Consider the following 20,817-nt stretch of genomic DNA (forward strand, 5'->3'; position numbering starts at 1 on the left):
CAAAAGAAATAAAAGCAAACAAACAAATGGGCCCTGGTCAAACTCAAAAGCTTTCGCACAGCTTAGGAGCGAGCGACAGAACCAAAGGACAGCCCGTGGGACGGGGGGGAGCATTCACAGACGGCGCGGCCGGCAAGGGGCCAGCGCCAGGGGGGAGCATTCACAGACGGCGCGGCCGGCAAGGGGCCAGCGCCAGGGGGGAAGCATTCACAGACGGCGCGACCGGCAAGGGGCCAGCGCCAGGGGGGAGCATTCACAGACGGCAAGGGGCCAGCGCCAGACGCGCTGGAGCTCAGGGTGCTGTGAGGGCTGGGCAGAAGCACTTCAGGGCCAGGAGCACGCTGCAGGCGCGGCGAAGGCGGGGAGCGGGGACTTACACGTGGCGACAGACGCCTCCTTCCCAGACCGGCATGGACTTGGTCTCTGAGAACAGCCGTGTGCAGGGCTGGGGCACCTTCGTGCAGGCTGCTGGCACAGAGGAGGAGGGCTGCGGCTCACCAGGGGCCCGCAGCCGCGTCCCCTCGCCCTGCAGCCACTGTGGTCCCGGCTTCTGCCCTCTGGCTCTCTGGGCTGGGTCCTTGTCCCGGCTGCTTAGCAGCTGCAGGTGCTGCTCTGGGTTGGGGTCCTGGGAGCCTGCAGGCTGCTTTCCCTCTGGGCTCGCCAGAGTCTCGGCCTGATGGGCCTCAGGTCTGTGTGTCTGGTGTGGGAACTTCTGTCCATCCGCCTCTTGTCCTGCTCCCGGAAGTCTGAGGGTGGCAGGGCCCTCTTCCCCCCCTTCACCTCCTGTCCCCGCAGAGTAACTGTCCCCGGAGCCCCCTGCTATCTGGGCAGTGGGAGGCCTGGGGGCTCACTGCCCGTGCACTTGGAGGTCTGGGTGCTGTGACTGGGCCCCTGTCTGAACCGACTGTGACAGGCATCTCAAGGCCAGGCCCTGGTGGCCCACAGGCAAGGGGGAGCGGTTCCAAACTCACCGAGCTCACAGTGTCTGCCTTTGAACCCTGGGCTGCAGTCACAGCTGTGGGCATCCTCACCGGGCACGCAGGTGCCTCCGTTCTGACAGGGGTTTTCTGAGCAGTTCCCAGGGGCGTCTGCAAATGGGTCATGAGCTGTTAGCCTCGGGCCCCACAGGAGGGCCAGGAAGAATCACCGTTGCTGCCTCCTGCTGTCCCCGACAGCAGTGGGCCCAAGGGGTGGTCAGAGCGCCGAGGGGAGCCTGCCCTGAGCCCCTTAGCCCGGGGAGCGGAGGAGGCAGGGCGGAGCGGTTCCTCTGGCCTCAGTGTTGAGCTGTCGCACGACGGAGGAGCCTGGGCCCTCGGCTCCCATCACGGCTGGGCTCTGCTCACTTCCAGAGAGGCTTCTGCCCTCTGCTGGTCTGTGCCCCGCGCCCCATGTTTCCACTGACTTTACCCTGTGCCTGGGACTCTTCTGCTTGGAATGCAGAGGCCAACCCTTGAGAGCCCTCCTCATTCTCCAGTGCATGTCCCCAAGTCCCGACCAGGCAGCCTCTGTGTCACGGCCACTGTCTGCCTCCTGATGGCACGGCATGGCGGGAGCTGCAGGCAGGCCGGCCAGTGGTGCTGCCAGGGAGGGGCAGAGCTGGCCTTGCCCCCTCAGCGTCCACCGTCTGATCCAGCCGCTCCCCTGCCGTCCCCTCAGCAGCCTCCCCGTGAGGTGCTGCCTGGGCAGACCCCACCGCCCCCCGCTTCCCCCCGCCGTGGCCTCCTGGGTTCTGTCGGCTGCGTCCCCTTCCCCCTCGGGCCTGCTTCACTTTCCTTCGCCCCTTTCTGCCCTCCAGCTTTCCACGTTCTTTGGTCTTTCCGGGTGCGCTAAGGGGAGCTGCGGGCGTGGAGGACCCTGTGGACCGCTCCTCGACTTCAGCTAGGAGCATCTGCCAGGCTGGCTTCATCTACCGCCGCTTTCTATCTGCTGCCTTTAGTTGGAGAATTTCAAAGCAGTTCCCAGAAGCCACTTCACCTGTAAATGCGTCAGCAAGCGTCCAGTACACAGACACTCCGACTTCTCACGTAAGCACAGTGCTACTGCTATAGAATCACAGTGGCTGCTCCTCGCTGCCAAGTCCAGGTGGCAGAGTCACCACGTGCCTGCTTCTGAGAGGCTGGCCGAGGCTTGTGCCATGCCTGGGACCCTGGGCCCGGGCTTGTGTGCAGCAGAGGGGCTTTCACCAGAGTCCCGCCTTCTGTGACCTCGGTCTACTGACTCCCGAGTTCATCATCTCACACACTAAAGTAAATAAAGTGAAGGCTGTTTTGAACAGAGGCTAGGGACGAGGACGCGGCTGTGCCCTGCGGTGGGGCAGTGGGCTCCTGTACAGGGAAAGATCATGGAGTCTGGAGGCTCAGGTCCTGCCCGCAGACCACCGGTGTGTGGGACAGAGGTGGCTCCCGTGGGATGTGACCCACACAGTCCAGAAGCTGTCCTGGGCGAGAAGCGGGAAACAGGAAGACCAACCAGCCCCCACATTCTCTCCACGTTCCCAGACGGCAGGTTGCCATCTTGGGACTCCTCCAGGAGGGGCCCTGACCCGGAGATCTGCTTGGTGAGCAGATGCCACACGGGCTTGAGCTGTGCCCAGGGCTGCACCCTGGGCACCTGGCATCCTTTCCTTGAGAAAAAGAAGTCTGACAGCTTCGAGAGAGAACGGGCAGATTATTCTAGAAGGAGGCAAGGGCACAGCTGATACCAGGGACAGCACAGACGACTGTGGACAGATGGCCGAGGAGCCGAGGGGACTGTGAGCCCCGAGTCCTGCACCCAGGGAAACCGGCCTTCGCATGTGTTCCAGGCCGAGGGCTCGGGGGCTTGTAGAGTTCCACAGAAAGTTCCACGTGGACCTTGGCAGGCTGAGAGCGCCAGGAACAGCCCAGGCCCTGGCAGGCAGTGCCCAGATGGCCCCACGGGACAGCAAGCCTTTTATAGAGAGGCCCAGGGCAGACAGGCAGTGGGACACAGGAGGGGCCGTGGTGAGCTGCTGACCGCGCCGGCCCTGGGGAGACCCACCAGGGCCCAGTGTGCGCTCACAGCCAGCCTGCTGGCAGGATCCCAAAACCCAGCCAACCCTGCACGCTGCCTGCTGCTGGACGGAAGCCAGCCCAGTGGCCCCCTCAGAAGACAGCGCAGGCTCTCCACATGGGCGCCTCCACATCCCAAGGCAGGAGCCGTGGGCAGGGCCCAGAGCAGCTGCTGGCAGCAGCAGGCCGGCCCGGAGCCCTTGGAGTGAGCTCCTGGGGGGCCAGGTGCTGGGTGGAGAGGGCACATGCGCGGGAGGCGGGCGAGATGCCACCGCCGAGGAGAGCCCGCTGTGCTCAGGGACCACGCGGGCAGAGAGGACAGCGGCACGGAACGGGGCTTGTGGGTCCCCGGGAGGACGGCAGCAGGAGGCTGCTCACAGCTTGGGCTCTGGGTCATAGGTGGGTGCCTGGGCTGACGGCCGTTATTTTAACAAAAGCTAACCAATCAGACTCACTGAGACAGGGCTGGCCTTGTCTGATCATAAGCCTGCCTGGAGCCAAAGTGTCGGTCACTCAGTCCTGTCTATCTCTGTGCGACCCCATGGACGGTAGCCCACCAGGCTCCTCTGTCCATGGAATTTCCCAGGCAAGAGTACTGGAGTGGGTTGCCATGCCTGTCTCCAGGGGGATCTTCCCAACCCAGGGATCAAACCCAGGCCTCCTGCATCGCAGGCAGGTTCTTTACTGTCTGAGCCACCGGGGAGCCAGAGACCAGGACTAGTTCTGTCCCCTGGAGGCCACTGGCGAGCTTCTGCGCTGTTGTCGCCTGGAAGCATCTCACACCTTTAAGGCTTCGTCCTCCACGTCAGCGAACACTGCAGGTAGCAGTGGCGTCTGGGGCCAGCCTGGAGCACCCCTGGTCTCTCCTCCAGGGGACCCAGGAGAGGCCATTTCATGCCCCTCTGGTTTCTGAGTTTTGTGAAATGAAGCATCTAATATTTAAAAGGGCTGACACAACAGAAACCCTTGGGCAAAATGCTTTTCACTTACAAAACACCAGCCACACGAGTGTCTTCCCTCTGCATCTGAGCCACAGACCGCCTCTCAGCGGCTCACCCAGGCCTCATCAGGTGCGTGCTGGACTGTGGGGCCGGGAGCCTCCACTGGCAGACACCCTCTGGCGCAGGTGCCTGGGTGTGCCCAGGTGTCCATGGTACCCTGGGGCTCACAGGTGAGGCTGCACCCTGGGCACCTGGCGCTCCGCCTTCTCAGAGCGCTGGCTGATGGGCGAACCCAGTCTGGGCCTGTGGTGTGGCCTGGAGAAAGGGCCGTGCCCCTAAGCTGTCCCCAGAGGGACACAGCCCCGACGCTTAGAACCGGAGGACAGGCAGAGTGGGGCTCTGGGTTTGAGGAAGCAACGCAGCCTATTGGCGCTGCCCAGTGGGGAGGTGCCCTGTGAGCATGCATGCCCGGGGGGATGGGCCCTGCTTGCCAAGCGCGGGTAGCGGCCGCCTCCTGGTGACGCTCCAGCTAGAGCCCGCCCCGCGGCTGGCTTCCTGCCGTGTGCCCACACACATCTCTGGGGGAGGCAGGCGTGTCTGCAGGGAGCACCCAGCGTCCAAGCGGCTGCAGTCCCCAGGCCCGGCCCCGCCCGCCTGCCTGTTGTGTTGGGTCCCCTGGCAGGTGGGGTGCTTGGCCATTTCCTCGCTGTGGGCAGCCCCCTCCTCACCTACCGTCCTCAGGCCCCTGAGGGTGGTCAGCCCTGTAGCCCGCTCCTGCTGACTTGCTCTCCACGTCCTTGTCACCGCCACGTTCGGGGAGCTGGAGGGCCCGGCTGGCCGGCGTGGGGACCGCATCCGTGTTCTCCAGCTGCGCCAGGGCTGTGGGCTCTAGGAGAGATCAGGACACCACAGTGCTGACCATGAAGCCGCTCCTGGCGGCCAGGCCCGTCCTGGGGCCGCCTTCCTTCCGGAAAGGGGCTTCTCTCAGGGCACAGGGACGTCTGCAGTGCCTGGTGTGGCCGGGACCGAGTGGCTCTCGGCACCGCCTCGGGTGGGATCAGCTTTTCTCCGGGTGGAGCCCAGCTTGTCCTGCCCATCCTCAGCAGGTGCTGCCGGGTGAAGGTCACTTGCAGCCCGAGAGAGCTGAGCGTGCTGCCTCACCCTGAGGCCCCTCCGTCGCATCCCGCTGCCCTCTCCCTGCGCCTCCCACCCCCTCGGGGCCACAGCGCCTCCTCCCCATCTCCTCTGCCCCAGCCAGGCCACGCGCTCGGCCCTGCTAGAGCCTGTGAGGCTGGTGCGGTGGTCGAAGGACCCTGCACGCCCGCAGCAGCACTCGTTGGGGGCTGTCCTCATGCGGACGCGCTCCTAACAGGATTCTTGCCACCTCTGGTGCCTGCGGGCAGCCTGTCCCTTCTGCATGGACAGCTGTGTTGGGAAGGCTCCCTGGGAGCCTGCGGGTGGCATGGGCTCTTCACACAGGCCCTGGAGTCCTGGGCTTCTGACCCCTTTGGGTCCCCCTGCTGGGGACACTTTGGGCACTGGGGGTGGTCTCAAAGCCCAGGTTTTAGGGGCCTCGTCCCTTGTCCAGCTGGGGACAGGAGGCCACCCGGGTCAGCCTGACCACTCACGTGATCTCACAGTGACCCGTTTGCTGGGTGAGCTGGTGAACCTGGCCCTCACTCGTCCTCTGCCGTCCACGAGCTCTGAGAACCTGCGAGAGTCAGCACAGGTCAGCAGGGACTCTGGGCCGGGGTCTTGGGGGCAGCAGCTGAGGCAGGCACCTGGGGGCCTGGGTCGGCGTCGTGGGGGCACCGGGGTCATTGAGCAGGCGCAGCTCGGGCAGGCGTGCGGGGGCCGGGCGGGTTCTCAGCGCCCTCTGGGGGAGGCTGTCACGGTGCCATCGTCTGTCAGCATTGTCCCTCGGGGCTGCGGGCGGGCAGAGGAAGGGGTGGCTCTGTGGGCTGGTCTGGGGCTCCCCTGTGCACGGCTGAAGGGGGGGTGCCCCACCCCAGCCCAGCCCCACCTCTGCCCACGGAGGAGCTGTGGTTGCTGCCTGGGTTTTGTCCAGGCGCTGGTTCCAGCCCTCACCCTGGCCCAGGCTCTTCACCTGCGGGTGAGGCAAGGCCCTGGGGCCCCGTCCAGACTCACCTGGGCTGAGGCCCACAGCCCTCACACCCCGAGAGAGGGGGCAGCTCCTCTGTGGGTGGGTGCCACCCGCCACAGCCCCGGGCTGCTGCCCTCTCAGCTGCACACCCTTCCCCACCAGCTCACAGAGGGCCCCACCTCCCCTGTCCGCCTGGCGGTGGGTCTGGGGCTGAGCTGGTCTCAGTGTCTCAGGGCAAGTGTGTTTCGTGCCCCGCGGGCAGGCTGCTGGGTCAGGAGACAAGGGAGCCCAGCCTGCTGCCCACCTCCCTGCAGCACCTCACCGTCCAGATAGACTGTTTTGTGAGCTGGGACAGGTAAGGGGGTTGTGCAGACCCCCGTGGGGCAGGCGGGCCTCCCGGGCGCCCGAGAGCAGACCTGCAACCTCACCGTGGCCCTGGGCCTCTCTCCCCAGCTGCTCCCGCCTCCCTCCGTCCACATGCGCCCCCTTCCTGCCTGTCCCAGCCCCGCCCCGCCCCCACCGCCTCCCCCTCCCACCACTGGCTGTCCTGCCCTCTTCCCTGGGGTGCTGTTCCCTGGGCCCGCCTCCACGCCACCAGCCTGGCGGGTCTTGCCACTGCCTCCTGTGGGCGCCGGTTTTCAGGTGAGGCCTGTATTTACTGCCCACCGTCCAGGGCCCACCGGGGCGGGCAGCACGAGGGGAGGCGGGACGCTGGCCAGCTGACGCAGCTCAGCTGTGCAGGGCCGCCCCGCGTGCATGCGCAGCGCCGTGCCAGCACAGCCTGTCCCCGGGAGGCCTGTCCATGCCTGGAGCAGCGCGGCTGGGCCGGGGTCGGGGGCGGGGGGGCGCTCCGAGGCGGGCGCACTCACAGGTGATGAAGTGCAGGTGGGCGGGCTCGCTGTGCACCTGGCCGGCCCCAGTGCCCTGCACGGCCGTCACCGAGAGCTGGTACCGCCGTCCGGGCGCCAGGTCCCGCACCGTGTAGGACGCCAGCCTCCCACTGGGGACGTAGCGGCTCTTGGTACTCTGGCTGGTGGTCACGTTGATGACGTAGGCCTCCAGAGAGGCGCCCGGACTGGGGGTGTCCCAGACCACGTGGGCAGAGGTGGCTGTGACTCGGGCGGCGGTCAGGTTGGCTGGCGGCAGAGGCCCTGGGTGAGCACGGAGCAGGGGAGGGGAGTGAAGGGGGCTGGTGGGGTTTTCTGTCCAGGGCACACTCTAAAGATCTGACATGGAGTGCTGAAGCCTCGCTGGAAGCCAGACCGCGTTGTCGCAGACCTCACTGTGTCCTTGAGGACGGGTGGAGGGGCATTGGCAGCTGCTCAGGGCTGGCAACAGTAGGCACCCGGTGAGGCACCCCCCAAGCTCACTCCATCAGGCTGCCTGCCGGCATGGCATTTTCCATCCCCCTGAGCTTGGCCACGTACACCTTCTCCCGGGATGTAGGTAGGGGAGTGGGCTAGATGGGCAGAGGGTGGGCCAGGGACCCCACACCCAGGGTCAGAGTGAGGACTTGACCCTTGCTGTCTGCCTGTCCCACTGGGTGAGGCCCTGCCCTCCCCACCCCCGCTCACTGCCCCTCCTGTGCCTGGACAGCCCGTGTGCTGGGGAGCGGGGGGTGGTGAGGGCCGGGTGTCCTCGCCCGGGTGGACAGCCTGCCCATCCTCGCGGTCTTCTCCTCCGGCCCTTGTTCAGTGACCCTGCTCTGGCAGGGACCTGGGAGCACCCACAGTGAGGGCGGCCTAGGGGGGGTCATCCCGGCAGAGGCCCTGCCCAGCCCCCTGCGGTCGCCTTCCCAGGCACCTCTGGGCACATGTACCGGTGGCCAGGACAGCTTTCTGGGGCTGCGGCCACTCAGAACCCGAGGGCAGGGCTGGGGAGCTTCCGGAAGGGAGCTGAGCCCCGCCCTCTACTCACGGGTCCACACGTGCACTGGGGCCGAGGCCAGGCTCTCCGTGCGGTGCTCCTGCCCCCCGAGCCCACTGAGGGCCGTCACCCAGATGGCGTACTTCCTTCCTGGCAGCAAGGCCCTGTGGGGAACGGAGGCCAGGGGAGAGGAACAGGATGGCTCTGCTCTCAGACCGCCGCTCCGCCAGTGTGACCCGGGCGGGGGCCGTCCCGGGGCCGGTGTGACCCGGGCGGGAGTCATCCCAGGGCTGGTGGCCAGGCAGCCGCCACAGAGGCCAGGCTGTGGCCTGAGAGCTGGGCTGAGCTCCTCCCTGGCCTGTCTGTCCAGTGCTGGGCAGGACGCAGGCCCGGGGTGGCTGCAGTGTGGCCGGAAGCTGGTGCTCAGACAGCAGAGGCCAGCTTAGGGCGACTGAAGGAAAAGGGTTACCAGGCCGGCCCCCCTACCCCCACCCCCACCCTGGGGAGGGCTGCCCACGAGGCTGGCCCTGGGGTGGGACTTCTGAGGGTCCCCAGTGCCCTCGGGGGGAGAGGGTCTCCCTGCCCCTAAATGTCTGTGCACAGAGAGGCTCCTGCCAGCTGAGCATCCCTTCCTCTGGGGTTCTGGAACCTTCTCCAGGCTCAGGTGCCCATGACTCTACCTGCCTTCTTGCCCAGTCAAAGCCCTGGATGCTGTCTGTCTGCGTGGCTCCCCAGGAAAGTACCTGCTGGCTGGTGGCAGGGATGGGGTATGTTGGGGATGTGGGGAGAGCTTGTCTTGTGTGGGGAGGGGCTGTGGAAGCTCACACGTGGTCTGTGACTTGCCCCCGCCCACCTCTTCCTTTCATTGATGTTGCTTTGTATCCTTTCTCTGTCCTGAATCTCCTAAGTCTTGGGGAACCCCCTCGGGAATGTGGGGATGGCCTTGGGGACCCCATTTGTGTCTCTGCCCCACTGCTCCTGGGGAGTGGGCAGAAGGAGCCACAGGCAAGGGGAGGGGGCGTGGTGTCCAGCACAGATGGCCATCCGGCTGGACAGAAGGGCACAGGAGACATGGTGGAGAGAAGACTGCAAACCGGAAATGTGCTGGTGCGGCAGCACGGTGGCCTGCCCGCCTTCCAGAGCCCCCCTCCCAGCCGTGGCCCGTGGCTGCTCTAGGCTGGGCGCTGCAGAGCTGTGCCTGAGTCTACCTCCACAGCTGCGGTCCCAGGCTCAGGAAGTTGGTGGGAACGTCACAGCTGCCGCCTTCCCTCCTCACGCCCTCCAGCACTGTCCACCCTCCCTGCCTGGCTCAGAAGGTGGCTCGCGGGCCCACCGTGGGCCGCTGTCTGGGAGCGTCCCTGAGCTGGGGGCTTGGGCCGGGGATCTGAGGCTTCCCTGTGGCGCCGCTGAAATGTCTGTCTCAGTCATTTTGAATGACTGATGTTCATTTGAATTTTATTTTGTAGTTCTGTTGGTATATAATGTGTAATACGCATAAGAAATTTCAGTTGAGCTCAGTTCAACTGCTCAAGTCGTGTCCGACTCTGTGACCCCATGGACTGCAGCACGCCAGGCTGCCCTGTCCTTCACGAGTTTAAGGTTTGAACATATTTGAACAAAGTAAAAATGTCAGGCAGCCCAGGGGTGCCTGCCTTCTCCAAGGAGTCTGGTGACTTGGGCTGGAGGGACTCTGGGCTGGCCTCCGGTGGCCTCTTTCTTCTGTCTGCAGGGGGTGCCATCCGCGTCCCTGCTCAGAGCGTCCCTGCTCTCTCGGGCACGCTGGCGCCCGTGGGAGGCGAGGCCGCGGTGCGGCCCGGAACTGATCGCACAGCCCTGCTCCTCCAGGGGCTCGGGGGGGAGAGGGCGGCAGGAACCCGGTGGGGCGGGGGGAGAGGGCACCCTTGCTCTTACCTGAATGTGAACCTGTCCACACTCCTGTCCACGTCAGTGGACTGCTCCTCCTGGGCCTCAGGGTGGCGGATGGACAGGCGGACGCTGCTGACGGTGGCGTGGCGGATCCTGTGCAGAGCCCACCGCACCGAAATGGCGCTGGCTGTCACGTTGGCGACCTCAAGGCCCTCGATGGGGCGGGGTCCTGGGGACAGCGGGCGAGCAGTCTGTGTGGCCCCTCCTCACCCCGGGGGGCGGGGCCGGGGCTGGAGAGGGGGCTCGGGAGGGGCCCTGGGGACCTGCAGAGTGGCCTCTGCAGAGACGCCCGTCCAGCCTGGACTTGCTGAAGGCGCCCCTCAGTCCGGCGGGGACCGGGCACGGGTGGACATGCCCTGGACCCCTGCCTCAGGGTGGGGGCGTTGCAGAGGGCTGCTGTAGGCACTGCCCTGCGTGGGCTTGGCCTGCCAGGGGGCAGGGTGGGGCCCTCCTGGCTCCCTGGCTGGCTGGAGGCACTGACTGCCCCATCTGGGGGCTCCGGGGGCCCGCCAGGGAGAAGCCAGGAGAGGCCTCGCTGACGCCAGGGGAGGGGGCAGACCCCGGGCCGAGGGGGCTGAGAAGGGCGCCCCGGCTCCCAGAGTGCCGAGCCCTGGTCTGCGGGAGGTGGTGCCTCCCCCCGACCCCGATGGCACGGGGGAGGCTGTCTTCCTTCCAGAGCCCACCTTGAGCAGCCTCAAAAGTGCTTCTCGCTCAAGCCAAGCTCTGAAGCAGGATGGCCCTGCCCGCCCCCAGCCCCCGAGGCTCTTCTGTCACATGCTGGGGCCACCCTCCTGGCCCCCTGTGCTGTCCCTCCCCGGGACACCCCGTCCCGAGGCCTCGTCCCTCCTCACACTTGGCCGTCAGCGTCCTGGCTGTGGGCATCCTCGCAGGCTGCAGGGTGCCTGCCGCGTTCCTTCCGAGGGACCCGAGAAGGTGCTCCCTTCTGCCCCCCAGGACCCTCGTCTTCCCGCTCACCTGGCCGGCGGGCCAGGCCTGCCTCGCTTGTCCTGCTCCCATGACTGGCCGTGCCCACCTGCCCGCCCATGCTCACTTGTCCGTATATGCCCACCTGTGTCTGTGCACCAGCCTGTGCCCACCTGCGCCCCCTGCCCCGCCCTGCCAGCCACCCTCAAGGGGCTCCCAACATGCCCAGTGGTCGTGCCACTGTCCAGCTCTCATTCCATCCTCCAGCCTCCCCTCCCCGTCTCTTGATTCCCAGGGCCAGCCCCCACCAACTCACCATCATGGGAGTATTCCGGGGCTCCCCCTCCCGCACAGCCCCAGGAGCAGACAAGCCAGCCGAGCCCAGCCTCTCCGCACAACTCCCTTCCGGGCAGGGTGCCCACACGGCCTCCCTGCTGCCCCACGGGTGCCTCTGCTCCAGCCTGTGGGGAGGCTCCGTCCTCACCCCACGGCAGTCCCAGCACCTTCTCAGGGGGGCCCCTGCATTCCCCAGCCCCCTCCCTCACCCTGTCACTGCCCCTCTCCTCCAGAGGACGGGCCCTCGGCTGGCTTGGGCACTGGGGGTGGCTTGGCTGGCGCCCACCCTGCTGGGGGCACGCCGTGGTGGGGCCCTTGGGGGGCGGGCAGCCGGGTCACTCGCGCGTGCGGGGAGCGGCCGGGTCACTCACGCGTGCGGGGAGTTAGCCCGAGTCACTCGCGCGTGCGGGGAGCGGCCGAGTCACTCACGCGTGCGGGGAGCAGCCGGGTCACTCACGCGTGCGGGGAGTTAGCCCGAGTCACTCACGCGTGCGGGGAGCAGCCGAGTCACTCACGCGTGCGGGGAGTTAGCCCGAGTCACTCGCGCGTGCGGGGAGTTAGCCCGAGTCACTCACGCGTGCGGGGAGCAGCCGAGTCACTCGCGCGTGCGGGGAGTTAGCCCGAGTCACTCACGCGTGCGGGGAGCAGCCGAGTCACTCACGCGTGCGGGGAGCAGCCCGAGTCACTCACGCGTGCGGGCGGTTAGCCCGAGTCACTCACGCGTGCGGGGAGCAGCCGGGTCACTCACGCGTGCGGGCGGTTAGCCCGAGTCACTCACGCGTGCGGGGAGCAGCCGGGTCACTCACGCGTGCGGGCGGTTAGCCCGAGTCACTCACGCGTGCGGGGAGCAGCCGGGTCACTCACGCGTGCCGGGAGCAGCCCGGGTCACTCGCGCGTGCGGGAAGCGGCCGGGTCACTCACGCGTGCGGGGAGCAGCCAGGTCACTCACGCGTGCGGGCGGTTAGCCCGAGTCACTCACGCGTGCGGGGAGCAGCCCGAGTCACTCACGCGTGCGGGGAGTTAGCCCGAGTCACTCACGCGTGTGGGGAGCAGCTGGGTCATTCACGCGTGCGGGCGGTTAGCCCGAGTCACTCGCGTGCGGGGAGTTAGCCCGAGTCACTCACGCGTGCGGGGAGTTAGCCCGAGTCACTCGCGCGTGCGGGGAGCAGCCGGGTCACTCACGCGTGCGGGGAGCAGCCGGGTCACTCACGCGTGCGGGCGGTTAGCCCGAGTCACTCACGCGTGCGGGGAGCAGCCGGGTCACTCACGCGTGCCGGGAGCAGCCCGGGTCACTCGTGCGTGCGGGGAGCGGCCGGGTCACTCGCGCGTGCGGGGAGCAGCCGGGTCACTCACGCGTGCCGGGAGCAGCCCGGGTCACTCGCGCGTGCGGGGAGCGGCCGGGTCACTCGCGCGTGCGGGGAGCAGCCGGGTCACTCACGCGTGCGGGCGAGCAGCACCACAGGCCTGCTGATGTCGTTCTTGTTGTTGGCGTTGCGCTTGACCGAGAAGACGGAGACGTTGTAGGCCCTGCCGGGCGCCAGGGCCCGGAGCTGGTGCGCGGAGCGGCCCCGGTCCACGAAGTCTGTGCGGCGGTAGGAGCCGTCCGCAGACGCGTAGGTGACGGCGTAGCCGTCCAGCACCTGCCTGGCAGCTGCGCCTTCGGGAGGCCGCCAGGAGATGGAGACCCCACTCTCTTCCACTTGCTCCACCTTGAGGGCCGTTGGTGGGAAGAGCTCTTCAGGGTTTCCATCAAGAACAAGGGAAGGGGGGGTGTCAGCTGTTGGCTGGGCAAGTCCCGGCCCCCAGGCGGGTGTCTGGCCCGCTGGCCCTTGGGCCTGGGGCCCGCTCGGCTCTTTGCCCCGCCCCACGGGGTGTCTGCAGCCCCCGGGCGGGAGGGGAGCCCCCACGCCGGCGCCCTCGCCACCTCACCTTTGGCACAGTCCTTGCCGGTGTAGCCCACTTTGCAGGTGCAGCTGTGGGACCCGTTGCTGGCCAGGCAGTAGCCACGGCCCCCACAGGGGCTGGAGAAGCAGGGGTCACTCACTGTGGGGGGAGGCAGCTGTGAGTGGATGTCTGGGCAGGCGCCTTCCCCCAGGCCCTTGATGCTGGCCCTGGGCTGGTCCCGTGTTGGTGTGTTTGTGGGATGCAGGTGGGCAGTCCTAGGTGGCCCTTTGGGGAGCAGATATGGGGGACACTCCGGGGGAGGGGCAGGGCTTGCCAGAGGCCCCACGGAGAGGCCAGGCTGGCCCCCTCCCAGCTAAGCCAAGGTGACCACTCCTGGGCGGCAGCTGAGAACACCAGCCCTTCCGCAGCCTGTGTATGCTGGGGCTGGGGAGCAGCCCCGGGCTTCCAGGCCAGGGCCCACAGGGTCCCCCGCCCTGGAGAGATGCTCTGGCCACAAACCGTCCACACCACGCTCGTCACTGGGCCGGCTCCTGTGCCCTGCGGTGGGGCCGGAGCCCAGGACCTGTCCACCCTGCACATCTGAGCGGTGCTGGTCAGGCCCAGCTAGGGGACACTGGGGACACTCGAACAGCACAGGTCAGGCCACCCACCCTGGGGAGACGCACAGCAGGGAGACAGGGTGCCGGGGCGGCAGGCGGTGGGGTGGGGGCTGCCGCAGGCCGTGGCCAGGGAAGACCTTGTCCCTCGCCCGGTCCTTGAGGGGCCCGAACAGGCTCACTAGCGAGGGGCTCTCGCCGTGAGGAACTGGGAGCGGCAGGCCCCTGGGGCGGCCGTGAGCTTGGCCCGTCCCGGGGGGGCACGGCCTGTGGCTGGACATGGAGCCGGGTGGACGGGGGTGCGGGGAGCGGGGAGCCCCACCTGTCTCACAGTGGTAGCCGAAGAAGCCCTCTGGGCAGACGCACAGGTAGGCCCCACCACCGTCCTCACAGCGGCCTCCGTGCTGGCAGGGGCTGGAGTCGCAGGCGTCCACCTCTGGAGAACACCCAGAGAGTCGGCCAGGGCAGCAAGGGGGTGTCTGGGGGAGGGAGGAGAGGACAGCGGGAGGAAGGGAAAGGACAGCGGGGCGAGGTCGCTGGGGGCAGGGGGCGGGCAGGGGCCTGGCCCTCCCCTCATCCTCCCTGCTGGGGTCCCTCCCCCCCGCCGAAGCCTGTCCCCGGGCACCGTTCCCGCCCCCTGCTCTGAGCAGCCCAGCGTCTGTGCTTGTTGGAAACAGGTTTTCCCAGGCGTCCAGGGTATCCTGAGTGTGGGTGAGGGCCCGGCACGTGGGGACCCCGAGAGCAGCCCCTACCTGTCTCGCAGTGGACTCCGGTGAAACCGGGGGGGCACTGGCAGACAAAGGCCCCCGGGAGGTCCCTGCAGGCGCCTCCGTTTCTGCAGGGCTGTGCCTGGCACTTGTCTGTCTCTGAGGAGAGGGACACGGACATGAGGCTGCATGGCCGCCGCCCCGGGGCCTCCTGTGCCCCAGACTTCAGCCTCCCCTGCCCTCCCTCTGCCCACAGAGCCTGTCCGGGCCCCTGCTGCCTTCTCTCTCTGGCCACCTGGCTTGCACAGGTGTGAGGGAGCAGGCTTCATGGAGCCTCCCCCGCTACTCCGGCTCGGACGCAGGGCTGGGATCTGCGCCCTGCACCCCACTCTCTCTGCCCCTGGGTCCTCACCCCCACCTTCCCCCGCCCTCCCCCAGCCAGGGTCTGTGGGAGGCGGGGAGGAGGGTCATGGTTAGCGGCTGCCAGCTGCGCTCTCAGTGCTTCCGGGGGCCTAGAGGCAAGAGTCTCTATAAGCTGCTGTCCCTGTGGACGTCAGAGCCAGCAGGGGCTCGAGAGAGCGGGCAGCGCCCAGCCAGGCCTCAGCGCAGGAAGAGGAGCGGCTGGGCAAGGGGATGGTGCTGGGGCGCCGGAGCTCAGCGGGAGTGGCCGGCCCACGGAGGGCTGGGGCCCTCTTACCCCGCTCACAGTGGGCGCCTTCACGGCCTGGGCTGCAGACGCACAGGTACCCAGCGACGCGGTCCTGGCAGGAGCCCCCGTGCAGGCATGGCTGGGATCGGCACTCGTCGATTTCTGAGCGAGGAAAGCCGGTGCCAGGCGCCGGGAGAGACCCCAAGAATAAAGCAGGGTTGCTGCTGTTAGCAGGGACGACTCGAAGCCGGACTGAGAGGGACGCACATGAGCTTTGACAAGAGGCTCTGGACAGAAGTCCACGACATCCCAGGTGTAGGGAGAGGCCAGAACCCGAGGAGGGCCCTGGAGGGGAAGAGGCGCACCTCTGGGAAGGGGCTGGGGGTGCTCCCGAGGACCCCACCGCGCCATTGGGTGACAATCGTGTATGAAACCAAGACACTTGGGGGCTAGCCCTTCATTTTGAAATATTCACTGTGAAGTTTTTAAAAACTGGAAATTTTGCTCCTGAATTAACAATGTTCAGCTTAAAACAGTTTACTTTTAATGCTTAGCATGTAAATAAGTAAATAAATGGTACTGACGGAATGACCCCTGGGGGCTGCGCCTGACCTAGGGGCTAAGAATGGTGGCTCGTCTGCGCACACGCACTTCCCAGTTGTGACTTGAATTTCCATGGTTATCCCCTCTGTGCCTCCGCAGTTTTTAAGTTCTTATCAATATGCTGGACAGGATTTGCTGCTATGAACTTTAGTATAGGTGCTGTGGTGATGCACTGCTTCGTCACTGGGCACTGTGTTAACAAGATGCTCTGTGCGGTGGGTCGTTCCTCTCACTGCTGTGTGATAGTCCTCAGTGTGGTTGGACCAGACTTTCTCTCTCGTTTGGTAGGGTTTGGGGTTGGACTTAGATTTCCTGCTGATGAAACAAAATTTCTGAGTCTTTCACGTCTCCTGGTGTAGAGTTTCCCCTGGATGTGCCGTCATCAAGCGGTACGATTGCTAGGACACAGTTTATACGAAGGTCAACTTGCCAAACTACTATGTTGCCTTCAAAGTGCTTGGGCCAGTTTACACTTCCTCCAGCAATTTGGAACAAGTCCTGTTTATCCATATTCTCACCAGTTTATGGGCTGCTTAGACTTCAGAAGTTTTGCCAACTGACTGCATCTCATTGTGCCACTGATCTGCGTTTTGCACAGCACTGGCAAACGGGGTGTTGTTTACTACCGTGAAGGTCCTGCTCACGTGCTGCACCTATCGGGCGGATTACATGCATACGTGTGCGCATACATTTATATTGTATGTAGCGTATGTAAGTGTACACATAACTCACACACATGTACACACAACACACGTCATATATGTGACATGGAACACACACATAAGATGTATGACACATACACATAAGTGAAAGTCGCTCAGTCATGTCTGACTCTCTGTGACACTGTGGACTAGAGAGTATATGGAATTCTCCAGGCTAGAACACTGGAGTGGGGAGCCTTTCCCTTCTCAAGGGGATCTTCCCAACCCAGGGATCAAACCCAGGTCTCCCATATTGAAGACAGATTCTTTACCAGCTGAGCCACAAGGGAAGCCTGACTTTCTTAAGGCCAAGGAATTTAAGCTCCTAATTTTTAACTAGTCAACTTGTCCATTTTTTCCTTTTATACTTAGTCGTTTCTGTGGAATCTTTCCCTGCCTTAAGGCCAAAAAGATAGTTAACCTACATTTCCTACACAAAACTACATAGTTAAAATAAAAAACCCGTTTAAGTCCTTAACACATCTGGGACTAATTGTTGGGTGTGGTGAGACGTGGAGAAACGATGTGATATTTTCCGAGTACCCAACCGTTGTATTCCAGCTGTCATGAAGACTTTCTCATATGTTTTCTTACAGAAGTTTATAGTTTTAACTTTTGCACTGATGTCTATAATTCATTTCACATATATAAAAATTATCATTTTGGTGCTATTTTACACAGCGTTATTTCATTTCATCCTCCAAGGCTCCCCTGCTGGAATATGGACATACAGTTGCTCCTGTGTGTTGACCCCGCGTCCTGTAACCTGCTTGAATTCGCTTGTCAGCTCTGTCCCTTCTGCTGTAGAGTTTCCTAGAACCCTCTGTGTGCACGATCGTCTCATCTTTACTTCCTGCCCGGTAGACGTGCTGTCTTCCCTTTCTCGCCTCTGGCATGGTCTAGGACCTCCAGGACAATGGTGGAAGGCACTGGACGGACACCTTTGCCTGACTACTGATAACGGCGGGAAGTGTTTCACCCGTAAGCACTTTGTTAGCTGTTGATTTTTTTCATGGATGCCCTTTGATCGGGTTAAAGAAATTTTCTTCTACGCTTAGTTTGTTAAGAATTTTAAAAATAATAGTTGAATTTTGTCGAATGACTTTTTTTTGCATCTATTAAGACAGTCATGCGGTTTTCTCCTTCATTTTCTTCTGTGGTGAATTACATTTGCTGGGTTTCAAATGGTACGCTGTCCTTGAGATAAATCCCTCTAGGTCAGGCTGTATTAGCCTTCTGCTGTAAGAGTGGGTTGGATTTTAGTAATGTCTTGTTAGGGTTTTTGTGCTTTGCGCATGAAGACTATTGTTGGCCTGTAACTTCATTTTTGCAGCGTCTCTGGTCTTGGCATAAAGGCGATATTGGCCTCATAAAATGAGCTGAGGAGGGTTCCTTCCTCCTACACTCTCTGAAGGAGCCCTGTGGATCGTAGCAGTCTTCCTTCTGAGAGGTTTGACGGAACTCAGTCAGGCAGTCTGGTCCTGCCATTTTCTTTGCAGGGAAGTTTTAGCCACAAGTTGAATTTCCTCGATAGATAGGAGGCGCCTCACGTTTTCTATTTATTCTCATGTCAGTTGTGGTCATTAGCGTCTTTCTTCGTTTGTTCTAAACTGTGAGATATGTCGGCCTGAAGTTGTTCACAATATCCCGTTGCCCTTTAAATGCTCATATAGTCTTTAGTGATATCTTTTTTCATTCTGATATTGCTAATTTTTATTTTTTCCCTGATCAGTCTAGCTAGAGGCTTGTTATTTTTATTGATCTTTTCAAGGAACCAGTTTTTGGTTTCATCTGCACATGTCTTTTTTATAATTCATGATAAATTATTAAAAAATATGTCATTTAATCATTATTTATTGTTGATATATAAAAATGCAATGAATTTTGTTATAATAACCTATATTCACCAAACATATTACATTTCCTATCACTTATACAGTTTTCTTTTGGTTGAAAGACAACCATATTGGCTGTAAATACTAACATTTTTACTTCCTCCTTTAGCATTTTCATGAATTTACTTTCTTTTTCTTACTTTATTGAGTAGGCTATTACTGACAATGTAATGTTGACTAGACTTAGTGATAACGGGCATCCTTATTAGGGAATGTCTCCACTTAGGATAATGACTGTTCTAGGTCAGATGAGACCCACCATAAAACTGCCTCAGACGCTACTCCCCTTCCTCCTGTCGGCAGCTCAGCGTGTCTGAGTCAGCTCAGCGTGTCTGAGTCAGCTCAGCGTGTCTGAGTCAGCTCAGCGGAGGAGCAGCTCTGCCCTCCAGACCCCCCTCCTGCGCAGTGTGGGTCAGGGAGCGCTGGCGCACAGCTTCCTCGCCTTGCTCCTGGCCTCACCATGCAGCACACAGAGCTTCCCTGGCCAGGGCCGGAACCTGTGCGCGCGGCAGAGGAAGCCCAGAGCCTTGACCACGACCGCCAGGAGGGCCCCGTAGCCCTCTTGATGTGACCTGTCCTCATTCCTCTGTAAATACGTGGAGCACAATAGGTGCGCTTCAGTGTGACTGTGTGTTCAGCCTAGCTTCTGCCTGGTCTGAGCACATCTCCCTGTGGGCTAATGAACACTTGGGGGGCTCTGTGGGCTCTGCTATTTCTAAGTTTTCCCTCCAGTAAATCCTGTATTATACCACCTGGTACTAGAAAGGTGTGTGTGTATCATATTATTTTTATCTGGATAAGGAGTACTTTTATTTAAAGTGCTTGGTAGGCATTTGTTACTTGAATAGGTGTGAATTTTATCAGATGCTTATCATACAGTCATTGAGACCCTTATATGACTCTCCTCCTTTAGTTGGTCAGTGTAGCAAATGTTTCTAACATCACACTTTCTGTAACAACCCAGCTTAAGGATGGCGTGCGTGCTCAGCTGTGTCTGGCTCTTTGCGGCCCCAGGGACTGTCGCCCACCAGGCTCCCCTGTCCATGAAATTTTCCAGGAAAGAATACAGGAGTGGGTTGCCATTTCAAGCAAGAATACTGGGGTGGGTTGCCACTTCCTGCTCTAGGGGATCTTCCCGACCCAGGAATCAAACCCACGTCTCTTGGGTCTCCTGCACTGGCAGGCTGCTGCTTTACCACTGGCATCACCTGGGAAGCCCCATCATGGTGTATAGTTTTGATAGACCGCATTCTGCCTCTGTTTCCACGTCGAATGGACCCATAACTTTCCTCTCTCCACCCGTGCATGTCTGGTGCTGGTCTGAGGTTGTCCTGGCCTCGTGCAGTGGGCGGCACACACTCGTTTCTGCTCCCCAGGAGGGCCTGTGTAACACTGCCGCAGTCTGCTTCCTGGCAGTTCAGTGGGATTGACCCACGGACTTGTCTGGGCCTGGTGCTTCCTTGTGAGAAAACTTTGCATCCTCAGCTCTCAAATGAGTTAAAAGGTACGATTTTATGGGCTCTCTGGAGCTTCCTTGATGTTACAGTGAGAATGATGTTGTTTTCTCACTGTCCAGACCCTAACTGAATGGGTCGCTTCGCTATCTTTAAAATGCCATTTTATTATCTCACTCCTGATGTCTCCATAAGAAGTCTGGTGCCAATCTGATTCTTGCTCCTTTGTGGCTTCTTGTCCGTTTTTCTAAGGATCTTTTCTTCCTGATTTTCTTAAATTTCATTATAATGTGCCTAATGTCTCTCTTTCCTCCTGTTGCACATCGTGCAGGCCCTTTCGAGCTCTCATCATTTATCAGCTGTTCTGGGAATTTAGCGCCATAGTTGTTGCAACATTCCATCCTAATTTTGGTCACTCTTGGAGTCCTGTTACCTCAGTGTCAGCACTTATACACTCCTCAGAGCCTACATCTCCTTTCTAATTTATGAGTATTTCCCTTCTTCTCTCTGGTACACCTCCTTACACTGATCTTCCAACTCCTTAGCTTCGTCTCTGCTCCCATCTGTAAGTTGTGTCTGTTACTTCCACTGTCACAACTTTTCGATCATCTTATCCTGCCTTCTTTTAAACGTTACTTGTTGATTCTGTTTTATGGCCGGCATCCTGCTTCGTTTATATTCTCACTCCTCTCCTGCGTTTCTCCTCCCAGGAGAATATGTTGTCTGGGCTCTGTTACTGTCTCTGAGGTGGCCATATTTCTCGAGTGTCCTGGTATCCTGGCTTGTGGGCTCACATTCCCTGGCGCTCCCCACTCCTCCTCTGATGGCATGTTGAGGAGAAGCAACACTGGGCCAGGGGTGGCCTCCTGGACAGTGACCACTAGCCCTGGGGGGCTTGGAAGGACAGGCGTAAAGGAGCAGGCTTGAGGCCAGGTGACCGCACCTGTGTTTTGGGGTGCTGCCCCTGAGAGGGCCGCCTAGGCCCGACGCCTTGCAGGGCATCTGGGAGGGGGCGGTGTGCCCTGCGCCTCGCTCCTCTGGATGCTGTCCCGTCCCGTCCCTAAGCTGCTTGGCTGAAAGCTCTTTGTCTTCTGAGACTGTGTTACCATTACATAGATGGGCTGAACAGTTTGGAATGTTCTGTTTGGCTTAAAGCACCGCTGGCATCGCTATCTCCAGGT

General features: G+C 61.8%; 1 protein-coding gene across 11 annotated transcripts in view; it reads right to left on the reverse strand.

Annotated features, from left to right (window-relative positions):
* Positions 1 to 20,817, reverse strand: part of SNED1 (sushi, nidogen and EGF like domains 1) — an 81,687-nt gene that overhangs the window by 10,823 nt on the left and 50,047 nt on the right. For 6 of the 11 annotated variants that reach the window (XM_042239382.1, XM_042239392.2, XM_042239387.1 and 3 more), the window contains 13 exons: positions 15,032 to 15,145; positions 14,380 to 14,493; positions 13,950 to 14,063; positions 13,056 to 13,169; positions 12,565 to 12,861; positions 9,852 to 10,035; positions 7,992 to 8,104; positions 6,944 to 7,225; positions 5,752 to 5,896; positions 5,599 to 5,681; positions 4,703 to 4,858; positions 972 to 1,088; positions 378 to 468 (listed from right to left, as the gene is read on the reverse strand). In XM_042239382.1, coding sequence (XP_042095316.1) covers positions 378 to 468; positions 972 to 1,088; positions 4,703 to 4,858; positions 5,599 to 5,681; positions 5,752 to 5,896; positions 6,944 to 7,225; positions 7,992 to 8,104; positions 9,852 to 10,035; positions 12,565 to 12,861; positions 13,056 to 13,169; positions 13,950 to 14,063; positions 14,380 to 14,493; positions 15,032 to 15,145 — 1,924 coding nt within the window. Of the gene's footprint in view, positions 1 to 377; positions 469 to 971; positions 1,089 to 4,698; positions 4,859 to 5,598; positions 5,682 to 5,751; positions 5,897 to 6,943; positions 7,226 to 7,991; positions 8,105 to 9,851; positions 10,036 to 12,564; positions 12,862 to 13,055; positions 13,170 to 13,949; positions 14,064 to 14,379; positions 14,494 to 15,031; positions 15,146 to 20,817 lie in introns of those variants that run through there. The other 5 variants (XM_060398347.1, XM_042239377.1, XM_060398351.1 and 2 more) reach the window with 3 other exon arrangements.

Source organism: Ovis aries, chromosome 1 (assembly GCF_016772045.2).
Source record: "Ovis aries strain OAR_USU_Benz2616 breed Rambouillet chromosome 1, ARS-UI_Ramb_v3.0, whole genome shotgun sequence".
NCBI classification, from domain to species: Eukaryota; Metazoa; Chordata; class Mammalia; order Artiodactyla; family Bovidae; genus Ovis; species Ovis aries.